Source organism: Herpailurus yagouaroundi, unplaced genomic scaffold (assembly GCF_014898765.1).
Source record: "Herpailurus yagouaroundi ecotype Mexico unplaced genomic scaffold, PumYag 308, whole genome shotgun sequence".
NCBI lineage: Eukaryota > Metazoa > Chordata > Mammalia > Carnivora > Felidae > Herpailurus > Herpailurus yagouaroundi.
The window spans coordinates 3887977-3899602 of NW_024412525.1; the positions used below are offsets into that span (position 1 = coordinate 3887977).

The 11626-nt window shown below is 54.9% G+C and overlaps 2 protein-coding genes across 10 annotated transcripts in view; one reads left to right on the forward strand and one right to left on the reverse strand.

Moving 5' to 3' along the window:
- Nucleotides 1-2605, forward strand: part of PPFIA4 (PPFI scaffold protein A4) — a 51417-nt gene extending 48812 nt beyond the window's left edge. For all 9 annotated transcript variants that reach the window (XM_040462234.1, XM_040462237.1, XM_040462238.1 and 6 more), the window contains one exon: nt 265-2605. Coding sequence is in view for 3 of the 9 variants with exons in the window: in XM_040462237.1 (XP_040318171.1) it covers nt 265-314 (50 nt within the window). In the remaining 6 variants the exon portion in view is untranslated. The remainder of the gene's footprint in view (nt 1-264) is intronic.
- Nucleotides 2606-8046: 5441 nt separating this feature from the next.
- MYOG (myogenin) lies at nt 8047-10771 on the reverse strand. The gene is made up of 3 exons (XM_040462192.1): nt 10200-10771; nt 9354-9435; nt 8047-8705 (listed from the first exon to the last, which is right to left on the reverse strand). Exons 1-3 carry the CDS (start codon nt 10743-10745, stop codon nt 8584-8586), a joined length of 750 nt encoding a protein of 249 aa, XP_040318126.1. The 5' UTR covers nt 10746-10771; the 3' UTR covers nt 8047-8583.
- Nucleotides 10772-11626: the final 855 nt, after the last annotated feature.

Sequence of the window (11626 nt, forward strand, 5' to 3'; positions counted from 1 at the left end):
CCCCCGCCGCCGGCGGCCCCCGCTCGCGCTGTGCACCTGCCAGGCCCGCACTCGTCCGGCTTGCCCTGCCCGCTGCCGCCGCCACCGCCCGGGCGCTTGGCGCTTGCAAGCTCGCTGCGCATGCATGCGCCCCAGACCCCCAGGGACGACTCCCAGCTCACCGTGCAATGCATCTCTCTCTCTCTCTCTCTCTCTCTCTCTCTCTCTCTCTCTCTCTCTCTGTCTTTCTCTTTCTCTCTTTCTTTCCCTCTCTCTCTCTTTCAGCTCGCTCCCACTATCTCTATGGACACATGCTCTCCGCCTTCCGGGACTAGCCACGGCCCCCAGGGCCAGCGTCCTCCTGCTGGGTTTCACAGGCTCAGCTGGCCCTGGCCTCTCCTGCTCGTTCCCTGGTCCTCTCACGGCTCCTAGTCTCGTCGTGACTTTCCGGTTGCCCTGGATCTCAGAATATACTCGTCCACCCCCTTCGGCATCCCACTACTCTGAGTCCCATCGTGTGTCCTTTGTAAGTCTCTTGTGGCTGTGGCTGGGACTCGAGGTTGTCCATGCTTGGGATTCTGCAGAAGGGACAGGACAGCAGTAGCCCAGGTGGGGTTGTGACTTCACCCTCCCTCTTCTGGGCCTAGCCAGCCTGTTCTGGACTGCGACCTCCACCAGATACCAGGATGCCGTGCCAAGGGCTGAGGATGGCCCTTCCAAGAAAACGGCACTTCGGACTCTGCCTTGCTCAGGCTGTTGGGCCTTCTGGTCCCCGTGCACATCCTGCTTGTCTGATAACTGGTTTGGGCACCCCCCAGCATTAGCCCCTTTTCCCACCTTATTTCCACAACGGCAGCTCCTGCCTCCAGAACCTCTTTGGGGGCTGGGAGGGGCTGCAGAAAGCCCCATTCTCCCTCAGATGGTGAGGCTGGGGAGGAGGAAGGCTAAGGTGGTGATTCCAGGCTCTTGCTTAAGATGAATCCCAAATGTGAGTTGGGGAAGAATCTGAGAAAAACGGGCCTCTGAGCTTTGGGCCAAGGGTAAGGATGGGGAAACTCTCAGCCCTCATACCTAGTAAGAAGTGCAGGCAGGTCAGCTGGACAGAGAGCCAATGGCCTGCAGTAGCCTTAAGTCCAAAGAGTGGTGGGAATGCCTCCTACCCCAGCGGTAGCGTGGAGTTGCTGCTGGGGCAGGGCTGGGGGTTGTGTGGGGTCCTGGCTCTGGGGACAGAAGAGAGCTACCCATGCGCCGTCTATTCTGCTCAGCATCCCCTCCCTTGCTGTCCTCCTCTGTCCCACTTTAGTAATCCAGCCCCTAAGAATATACCCAGTGGGTGGATTGAAGATACACTGACCTTCAAATCAGATGTGGGAAAAAGGTAGTCCGGGGTTCTCTTCCCCTGATCTCTTAGGAAGAAAATAAAGCTTCTGCTTTAGTGAGCATATTCCAGGTCCAGGAAATCCAGTGTCGATGAAGGTCTTCACTCTCCTGCTTGCCCCTAAATCAGCCAGTCCTTGTTCAGGGCTCTCTCAGTGTGCAGGGACTGCCTCCTCCAGAAATTCCTGAGCCCCACCCAGCTTCCACCATTTTAATTGCTTCCCTCACGCAGCACGGTGGCAACCGGGGCTGGGGGATACAGGTCCTAGTTTGGTCGGAATGTCATTCCCAAGAAACCCGTCTTAATCCACTTCCTCGTCCTGCCAAAATGCCTGGACATGTTTGGGGCCCAAGTTCAGGGGGAGTTGATGGAACCCAGGGCTTCATCCAAGTGAGAGGAGAGGACACGTGTCTGGAGCATGTTTTCTGGAGAGGTGCCAGTTCGTCACCTACAGGTGGCCGAGCAGCTGGTTTGCAACCTGATCGACTTGGGTTCTGAGCAGGGGCTCGGCTAACAGGTGGGATAGTGGGTCAGAGCACCCTGGCCCGCAGGAGTGATGGAGCCTGGGATGAGGCCAGGGCTCAGAGCCTTCTGTTTTTCAGCAGAGCAGAGGTCTGCCAGGGGCGGGGCTGGGTGGGCTCCCCTAGGTGTGGGCAAGGCCCCCCACCTGCCCTTGTTCTCCCTGGTTGTTCCTCGCCCTCCCTGTCCGTCAGGCTGCTGCAAATGGAGCTGGACGCGTTCTTGAGCAGAAAATGAGTTGGGTGGAGAGAAAAAGCCCCTATCCTTGGGTAATGGATGTTAAGATTATGGAGAAACCCCAGGTTCCTAAGATTGGTGGAGTTGGGGATCACAAAGCCATCTGACTGTGTCAGGGGACTTTTGACAGACTAGCTCAGTGGGAGATTCAGCCCCATCTTCTCCTCTACAACTTGACCCTGTCATGGTTGGCCATGTACCTGGGTCTCTTCAGGGCATCTGGGGAGGTATTGCAGGGAGGTGATGGACAGGAGAACTTGTCCATTCAGTGATGGAAGGCTGTTGTCTTGGTGTATCCCTTGCCTCACAGTCCGCGTATTTTTTATTTGGAGAGTCACCAGTGACCCGAAGCCCCCTCAGCAGCCTGCTGTATCTTGTCAGTTCCCTTCTCAGTACTGTACCGGCCCAGTGCGTCAGGAGTGGATGTGCGGGGGTGTATGAGTGTGATTGTGTACGTACCAATAAACAACCCGATGGTTTTAAGACAACCTACACATGGCTCTGGTCTTTTTTTTAACTTAGCGTTCAGCTGACGTGTCCAGCTTCTTCCACCGTCCTACGGCTGTGCTCCTCTGGGAAGTCAACATCAGAGTTTTAAAAACATACAGTCAGTAACCTTCTGTTTACTTACATAACCATGGGGTTGCTAGAGGTTAATGTGCAGGTTGCCTGTGCCAGGGGAGTTGAGGAGTGCCGATGCTGGACCTGATTTATTCCTTCTCCCTCTCTACTCACCTGGTCATGCTCCACTGCCTCGTGGCCTTTCCCACGGCCCCCAGGGCTGCCGCTGCTATAGGCCCCCTGCTCGGGATCACTGCAGCAGCCCCCGCAGCCTGTAGGTCAGAGGCCTGCTCCCTCCACATGGCGTGACAGGCTGCCTGCGACTTGGCTCCAGGCTCCCGCCCCTCCTCTCACCAGTCTGAGTCCGCCGACCTCAGAAACCTGTGTCCGCCAGCCCCATCAGCAGAAGGCAGCAAGAGTGCCTCTTGCCTTTGCAGCGCGAACCTTCCAGACCCACCTGGAGCATCACCTGGAAGGCAGGACCAGCCCCTCCCCGGCAGAATTGGAGAAGCGACAACCCTTTGCTCGCTGGCACTCTGGAAGCCACCGTGCCATGTGGTGCCTCTCCTTGTCTCTTCCCACACGGCGCTGTGAGGGAGCCCCTCGGGTCTGTCTTCTTGATCTCCGTATCCCCTCGATAGACATGCTCGAGAGAATAAATGAACCGACCTTATCTTAGAGGGTTCTTATGAGGATGATTATTAAATAAAGCTCAACACTACCGGGAATTACTGTGTGCCAGATGCTGTTCTAAGCATGCTCAATGTATTAGCTCACTTAGCCCTCACAACTCTGTGTGGTGTTATCTTCGCCATCTTGCAGAACAGGAAATTGTAAGGCTAAGAACCACACTTCTTAAGTGTGGTTAATTGTAAGGCTAAGCTGGTGAGAGACAGACGTATGTCCCAAAGCTAGCTCGGGGCCCCGTACTTAACTGCGACACATATGTGAAAAGTTCTGACCATCTGCCAAGAGCGCTTACCACTTACTAAATGTTACTTGCTTCTCTCTTTTTTACTTTTTTTTTTTCTACTTCTCTTTTAAGTGAGCTCAAGCCTCTGTCCCTTGGCTAAGCCTCCCCCAGTTCCCTGTCCCAAACCCACACTCATGCTGGAGCGCCTGGGTGGCTCAGTTTCCAAACCCACCCTCCTGTGGTGCTTGGCTTATGTTCGTCTTTGGACTGTATTTCTTCTCACCTAAATTGTGAACTCCCTGAGAACAGCACAATACACCATATCCTTCCCAAGGCTAATGCCGTCCCAAACACTGATGGTACAGGAAGGCGGAGTCCACCGGCACCCGTGACAGGGTGCACCCCAGACAAAGCAACCTGTGACCCGGAGAGGGCACACAGGTGAGGGAAGGTGCTGGCCTTGTGTTTACACACCTCTGGGGTCCCCCCTCACTCCCTCCATGACCAAAGGTAGAATCGACCAGCCTTGGTGACCAGCTGGCCACAGGATGAGATCCGAAGGAACTCAGAAAAACTTTTTTGGGATGGGAAACTGCTTCCCAGTGTTGCCATCCACTGGGATGGGGAATGTGGAAGGAGCAGGCTTATGTGGAAATGTGAGTTTCGTTGTAGACCTGCTGAGCTTGCGATGAGATCCCAACATCATGTTTCTGTCAGCATTTGTAGGAAAGAAGATTCTAGGTTTCTTTCCCAGAAAGAACATGCCTCCCCTAGGGATGTTCTAAGCAGAGCAAGAGGCATAGAGTCTGGGTCTGGTTGTTGCCCATGGCTGAGGGGTGAGGCACAGCCCAAATTGCCGTGGGGTGGAGATTTGGGGTTCCCATATGGGCCTGGACTATAGGTCCTTAGCCAAGACCCCAGCCTCACCTGGAACCTTCAGTCTTTCCTGAGTTTCGGCACACCTTTAGGCATCTCTGCCCGAGCCTGGAGCCCAGAAGCCAGGCAGTGAGACAAGTCCGGGGCGGGGGGAGACATCTTGGGGGTAGGGTTTTATCCATGACAGAACCTGAACTGAGGGGACTCCTCTCCTTTCACCCTCCATTGTCTGCCCCCCTCCACCTCCCTCTCCAGGTGCAGCATTAAATTTTTTTTTTTCAACTTTTATTTATTTTTTTGGGACAGAGAGAGACAGAGCATGAACGGGGGAGGGGCAGAGAGAGAAGGAGACACAGAATCGGAAACAGGCTCCAGGCTCTGAGCCATCCGCCCAGAGCCTGACGCGGGGCTCGAACTCCCGGACCGCGAGATCGTGACCTGGCTGAAGTCAGATGCTTAACCCACTGCGCCACCCAGGCGCCCCTAAAATTTTTTTTAATGTTTATTATTTTTGAGATAAAGAGAGAGAGAGAGAGAGAGAGAGAGAGAGAGAGAGAGAGAGACCAAGCAGGGAAGGGGCAGAGAGAGATGGAGACACAGAATCCGAAGCAGGCTCCAGGCTCTGAGCTGTCAGCATAGAGCCCGATGCGGGGCTGGAACTCACAGACCGCAAGATCATGACCTGAGCCATAGTCGGCCGCCCAACTGACTGAGCCACCCAGGCGGCCCTCCAGGTGCAGCATTTAAAATGTTTTCCAGGGGCGCCTGGGTGGCTCAGTCGGTTGGGCGTCCGACTTCAGCCCAGGTCACGATCTCGCAGTCCGTGAGTTCGAGCCCCGCGTCGGGCTCTGGGCTGATGGCTCAGAGCCTGGAGCCTGCTTCCGATTCTGTGTCTCCCTCTCTCTCTGCCCCTCCCCCATTCATGCTCTGTCTCTCTCTGTCTCAAAAATAAATAAACGTTTAAAAAAAATTAAAAAAATAAAAAATAAAATGTTTTCCACTTTGCGAGATAGATTACCTTGAGAAGTTAGAGATCTAAGCCACAAATAGTACTTGAAGCAACAAGTACTAAACACCCTAAGTGTTTAGTGGTGTCTAAACACCACTTAGGGTGTCTAAACACCCTAAGAAGTTCCTATCTACACTCTCAACAACTGATATGCCAATTCCAAGTATTTCTTCTTTTCGTTCTAGCGCATTCCCTGAAGCCCATTGTTAGGTAACATTTGATTAACCTGGCTTGATTTATTGCAGGTACTTCCACTGGAGACCGGATTGAAGCTAATTTCCCTAAAGAACTACCACTCACTATTCATTAATTGGAGTCTTATCTGTACTTTAATTGTGAAGGCTAAGCATTTAGTTTAAGAAAGACCCAGTGCATTGATGACAATTGCTCATTCTGTGCAAATAACGAGTGAGGCTGGCTTCCATTTGGCCATGTCTGCTATTCACACCTGTGAGATTCCAGCAGCTCATTTCTCTTTCTCTGGTGGAAGGCTTAAGGACGTAAAGACTGAAGAAGAATTAAGTAGACAATGGCCACCACCCCTGACAACGTTCAGGAACTATTAACCCTGATGGCTTTTGCTGAGGACTGTTCATTCTTACCAGGTCGTGAACGTGAACCTCAGTTTCCAACTGACATGATAGGTAAAGAAGAATAAACTTACCAAATACGTGCAGCCACTCCAGAGCCTATAAGCTCTGTAGAGATGAGCCCCCTTCTTCATGGCCACCCCAAGGCCCCAGTGAGAAGCAAGTCAACTGAAGGTGGTGGGATCGTATCCACTTGGGAGCTTGGGAGGTGCCAGGGGCAGAGGAAATGAACTCGAGGGGAGCAGATCCCCCTTGAATGTGTAGCTTAGCATGTTCAGTGGTTCGTAAGGGAGTGAATGTAAATTTGACAACCAAAGTGTGGCAATCAGGCTTGTGGCTCTCCTCATCTCCAAGGGCAGTGAGTGAGGGGGAGCTGAGAGCCTTAGAAATGACATCGGTATTCCTCTCCGGCCCTCTCAAGGTGGTACGACTATAAACACAGTGACACAACTCAAGAAGAAAATCCCACAGTGGGGCAGATTAGGCCAGTTTGTGACTCTCAGTTGGCCCGGCCCTGACTGGTTGTTTGGGACAGATACACCCCAGGTGGGGGGCTGCTCCCTTCTGCACCCTCACCTCGGTCTGTGAGCCTGCTCTGAGGTTTCCTTCTCTTCCTTAGGCAGAGTTTCTGGAGAAACTCTGAGAGCCAAGAGTTGACCGCCCTCTTCAGGAGCAAGTCAGGAGGGGCAGATGTGGGGGAGATGGCCCAGCTGAACCCAGGGGTACACTGCAGGATGGGTCACAGAGCCTGGTAGGTAAAACAGGGTTACTTCCATTGTCAAGGGCCCTGAAGAATTGGGTGGGGGCTACAGTGTACCACGCTGTGAATCCCCAGACTTCTGTAATGATTCTGAAATTTATAATTTGCAATACATCGGACAAGTTTAGCCTCAAGCAGTTAGAATTAATCAAAATTTTAGTAGATGTTCATGAGCCATTCAGATTCTAGCTCCTGCTATCTCCCCAGCTAGTCCTTATGTAATTTCTGTCCAGAATCTTCTCTATTCTCCACCCACCTTCTCCCCTCAGCTGGCAGTTGGAAGATAGCATCCCATATGAAGAAAACCCCAGCTTCTCTTCCTGTGATTGTTGGTGAGGCCCTCCCCTCACCCCCAGCGGAACTGCCGTCATCCTCTGAGCTGTGGGCATGGGCCACATTCCTCTTTGGCCTGGAGGAACGGAAGGGTTTGGTAAGGGGACATGCTAGTTGGCCTGCCTGCGAGGAAGTGGCAGTGTCTGACCCCAATCATGCTGATTTAATCCCCTCCCACTTTCCTGCAGGGCTCCTGGTAACTTCGCACCAGAGGAGAGGCAGGGAGCAGGGAGAGGGGAAAACCTGCAAATTCCCACCCTACAACCCTACCTGCGGGCTGTGGGATGAGCGCTGGGCACAGAGCATGCTCATTAGTTGGGATGGACCCCTTGGGGTTTGAGATGGAGCACACAGACCGTTGCGGTGTCCGTGAGCAAGAAAGAGTGACACAGAATGTTTGCCAGGGTTTCCTCCTTGTCCCACAAGGTGTTTGTGGATCTGGCTCTCACCCAGCCTGTGGACCACACCCTGCTCCCTTCAGAATGGTAAAAAGAGTGGGGCTCCCAGTACCTGGTGACCAGCAGCAAGGTAGTGCCCCAGCTGCTTTTGGAGCCCCATCAGCTCCGATCCTTAGCAGGCCTGCCCCCTGAGGTGTGTCTGCACCACTGGAGGGGGAGGGGCAGGAGCGGCGGGCACCCCCTCCCTCCACATCATCACAGACATTCTTCTAGCACCCAGTCTTTATTCGTTTTTTAAAAAAGAAATCCAAATAAATTAGCAAAAAAAAAAAAAAAAAAAATACAAAACAATGGCAAACCACACAATGCTTAGTTAAGAAAAGAAATCACCCCCAAGAGCCCCTGCCCCCCTCCCTGCCTGCCCCTGGCCACTTGTGCACAGGAGACCTTGGTCAGATGGCGGCTTTACAAACAACACAAAACATAAAACCACTGGAAGGTTCCCGATATTCACTGCAAAAGCTTGGCCCCCCAGGGACTTGGGAACAGAGGATTGTTCCTCTCCCTTTCCTCTCCCTCGATTCAGGGCAGGCCCAGCCCAGCCCCTGGCATCAGGAAAAGACAAGAACAGAAGATGCACACAGCCTGTCCTGGTCAGGACACTGTCATCGTCTCTCAGACCGTTTCTTTGGAGGGGGTGGAATTGGAGGCTGCACTATGAACAAAGGGGAGCTCCTGAGTTTGCCCCGAGACAGGGCATACACGAGGGGCACTCTGGTCCCCTGCTCTATTTCCTGGGAAACGGCATGCTCCTTGCTGTAAGGAGTCAGCTACACGAGAGCATCCGTTCCCTCTCTGGGTGGCGAGTTAACCTTACATGGATGAGGAAGGGGATAGGCTGGCATTTGATAGCCCCAGCACTGGCCCTCTGGCATCAGGACAGCCTGGCTGAGGAAGCCCCTGCTGCGGGGGCGGTGGCATCTGTGGCCAGCATGGGGGCTCTCATGGACGCCCGGCCTGGCAGACAATCTCAGTTGGGCATGGTTTCATCTGGGAAGGCCACAGAGACATCTTCCACTGTGATGCTGTCCACAATGGAGGTGAGAGAGTGCAGGTTGTGGGCGTCCGTGGGGTCAGCCGTGAGCAGGTGATCTGTAAGGAGAAGGGGGGAGGATGTCACCTGTGTGATAAAGGGGGTTTCAAGACCCAGGACAGGGAACAAGGTCTTTGGGGGTGGCACAGGTATCCCAGGACAGATGAGTGCGCAAAACTCAAGAATCCTACCCGCTAGCCCATGCCTTTCCCAGTGCCAAGCATATGTGTGTGTGTGCGTGTGTGTGTGTGCACGCGTGTGCATGTGTGTGTGAACACTGAACGCATGTGCCTTCTCTCTGAGCTCCCCTAGTGGGGTTAGGATTTGAAAGCAGCTACTCTGAGACGGAGCCAGGACGGTGTATCCTGGGAGACTGGAACTGTCCTTTGCTGGCCCAGTTTTGCAGCACTGACTCGGCAATTCCCAGGGACCCCTGGGGCAGGGACATTCCCCTCTCCGTGGAGAAGGTCAGGCACCAGGCTTTGGTCGGGGAGCTGCAGGAGGCCTAGACCACTCCTTAGCTGGTCAAGGTCTCAGGGAGGCACAGGGCCTCGCGGCCCAGCATTTGGAATCCCGGGTTCAGCAGTTCCCTGGAGAAGCCAAAGGCAAGAGGACTGGAGCAAGAAGCAAGGTAAAAGGAGACAATTGGGCCTAGAGACAGGCTGATGGGGTCAAGCCAAGGTTATGAGGGTCCGGGTCTCACTTACCCCCTGTGTTGGGACCAAACTCCAATGTGCTGCCCCACTCTGGACTGCAGGAGGCACTGTGGGAGCTGCATTCACTGGGCACCTGCAAGACAGGGTGAAGGCCCAAGGTCAGAGCACAGCCATTCTTGATGGTGTCTCTCTGTCCAGTTCCAATGGGCAAAAGCTCCCCTTGTGGGGCTGGAGGGTGGGCCACAGGCTGCAGCCCTCCAGCCCGGGGCGCCCCTGGCCTCAGGATCTTCCCCATCAGCAACTTTCATGCCCCCGCTCCCTGCCTGGCCACAGAGCCCCTACTTCCAGGCCTTTCTTGTCCTCCATTCTGGGTGGCGATTCTGTCCTCACAGGACACCCGGTTTAAAAGGGTTCCTGGTTTTCCTGACCTTACGATAAGGGTGAAGGATAAGGTGAAGGAAGCAGGTGCAGGCCCGCTGGGGTTCTTGAGAGACCCTGGGTAGGTGTTGCCTCTGCTCAGCCACACTCAAGATGGGGTGGTGGGGCAAAGCGACGCTTGGCCTTGCCTTTTGGACCCCATCCCTAGGCACTGGGATTAATTCTCACTCCCACCCAGGCTGACTCTGGACTTGCTCTTGGATCCGCCCGTCCTTCTGTTCTCTGCCACCCCCCTCCACCTCTGCTTCTCCCTGTGGCCTTTAGCTTGGCCTGAAAGGACAGAGGGACACAGGAGGTCAACTTGACCGCCCAGCTGTGAGGAAGGAGGGGGTCCTGCAGCCCCCAAGACCCCACCTGCTCCAACCCTCTGACTGAACCCCACACTGGGGTCCCGAAGCCGTCCAGGGGCCTCCTGCGCCCCCTCCCCCTGGGGCGGCTGGGGGGGGACCGCTCACTTACCCCTGGCTGGGGCCCGCCCCCGCCCCGGTACCGGAGGTCACGCTCTTCCTGGTTGAGGGAGCTGAGCAGGGCCTGTAGGCGCTCGATGTACTGGATGGCGCTGCGCAGGATCTCCACCTTGGGCAGCCGCTGGTTGGGGTTGAGCAGGGTGCTCCTCTTCAGAGCCTCAAAGGCCTCATTCACCTTCTTGAGCCTGCGCTTCTCCCTCAGTGTGGCCGCACGCCGCCGGTCCACGGACACCGACTTCCTCTTACACACCTTGCAGGCCCACGGCAGGCACTGGCCCAGGCAGTGCTCGGGGGTCCCCAGCCCCTTGTCTTCGAGGGGCCCTCGGGCCTCAGGGCTCAGGCTGAGCTCAGTCCGCTCGTAGCCTGGCGGCTCGAAGGCCTGGAGGTGGACGGGCAGGTAGTTCTCCCCGTCATAGAAGTGGGGTTCCTGGTAGAAGTAGGGGGATGTCTCATATAGCTCCATGGGGTCGGAAGAGACTTGTTCCTGCCACTGGCCCCCAAGCTCCTGCAGCCCCTCACGCCAACTGCTGGGTGCCATTTAAACCCTCCCCGCTGGCATGGAACCAGAGATAAATATAGCCAATGCCGCAGAAACCTGAGCCCCCCCTAAGCTGTCGCTGCACATCAAGACGTTTACAGTGGATTAGATGTGATTCCCCTTCCCTCTCCCCCCAGCCCCCACCCCACCCAGCCCGCTTGCCCCAGCCTGGGCCGGCTCCTGTGCACGGGGAGGGAGGCCGTCGGTGTAATTTGATTAGTTTTCATTTCTCAGCAGCCCCCGTGGGGCAGGGGAGGTGGGGGAGGACACACATTCTCCTCTCATCTGCTCCTTTCAATTACTCCTAGCCGGGCGGCCTGCCTGCTGTCTCCTTGCTAGTCCCAAAGATGTGTGTGTGTGTGGGGGGGGGGGTGGGGGTGTTGAGGGGAGGGAACAAGGAAAGGCAGGGTTCAGGCTGGAAGAGGCCTTAAGAAATCAAAGTATCCATCCCCCGGCTTCCTGACAGCACCTTAACCAGGCTCCATCAGTCAGAAGCATGAGACTGCTTCAAATTTGGGGCATGTGTGTGGGCTCAGTGTCCAGGGGTAAGAAGGATTGAAACCTGGAGGGTCAAATGGCTTCAACTTCTGGGTTTTCAAAGCAGCCTTGACATCTTATGTCGCTTAGGTCTCCTGTGACGGGGGCAATTGAGGCGAGAGGAATTTTTTGGTCTTTTTGGCAGGGGTCAGTAGAGGTTTTCCTTTTAACTCAGTTGGTCAGGGGCAGAGCAAGAATTAGAACTAATAGGCTACACCTTTCCCTCCGTGGCAAGGTCAAGATCTATTAAACCCTCGGTCTCTTCCCTCTCTCTCCCTCTGGATCGTTTATCTGTCCTTCTGTGTCGCCTCTTGAACTCTGTTTCCTGCCCCCTTGGGACCCCA

What these genes read in the sequence shown, in the direction of transcription:
- MYOG (XM_040462192.1), bottom strand. Translation starts at nt 10,745, where the DNA reads ATGGCACCCAGCAGTTGGCGTGAGGGGCTGCAGGAGCTTGGGGGCCAG. An exon ending in GGGGCGGGCCCCAGCCAGGG is followed by an intron (nt 9,436 to 10,199) that starts GTAAGTGAGCGG and finishes CCTGTCTTGCAG; the next exon opens with GTGCCCAGTGAATGCAGCTC. An exon ending in GTTTGGTCCCAACACAGGGG is followed by an intron (nt 8,706 to 9,353) that starts GTAAGTGAGACC and finishes TTCTCCTTACAG; the next exon opens with ATCACCTGCTCACGGCTGAC.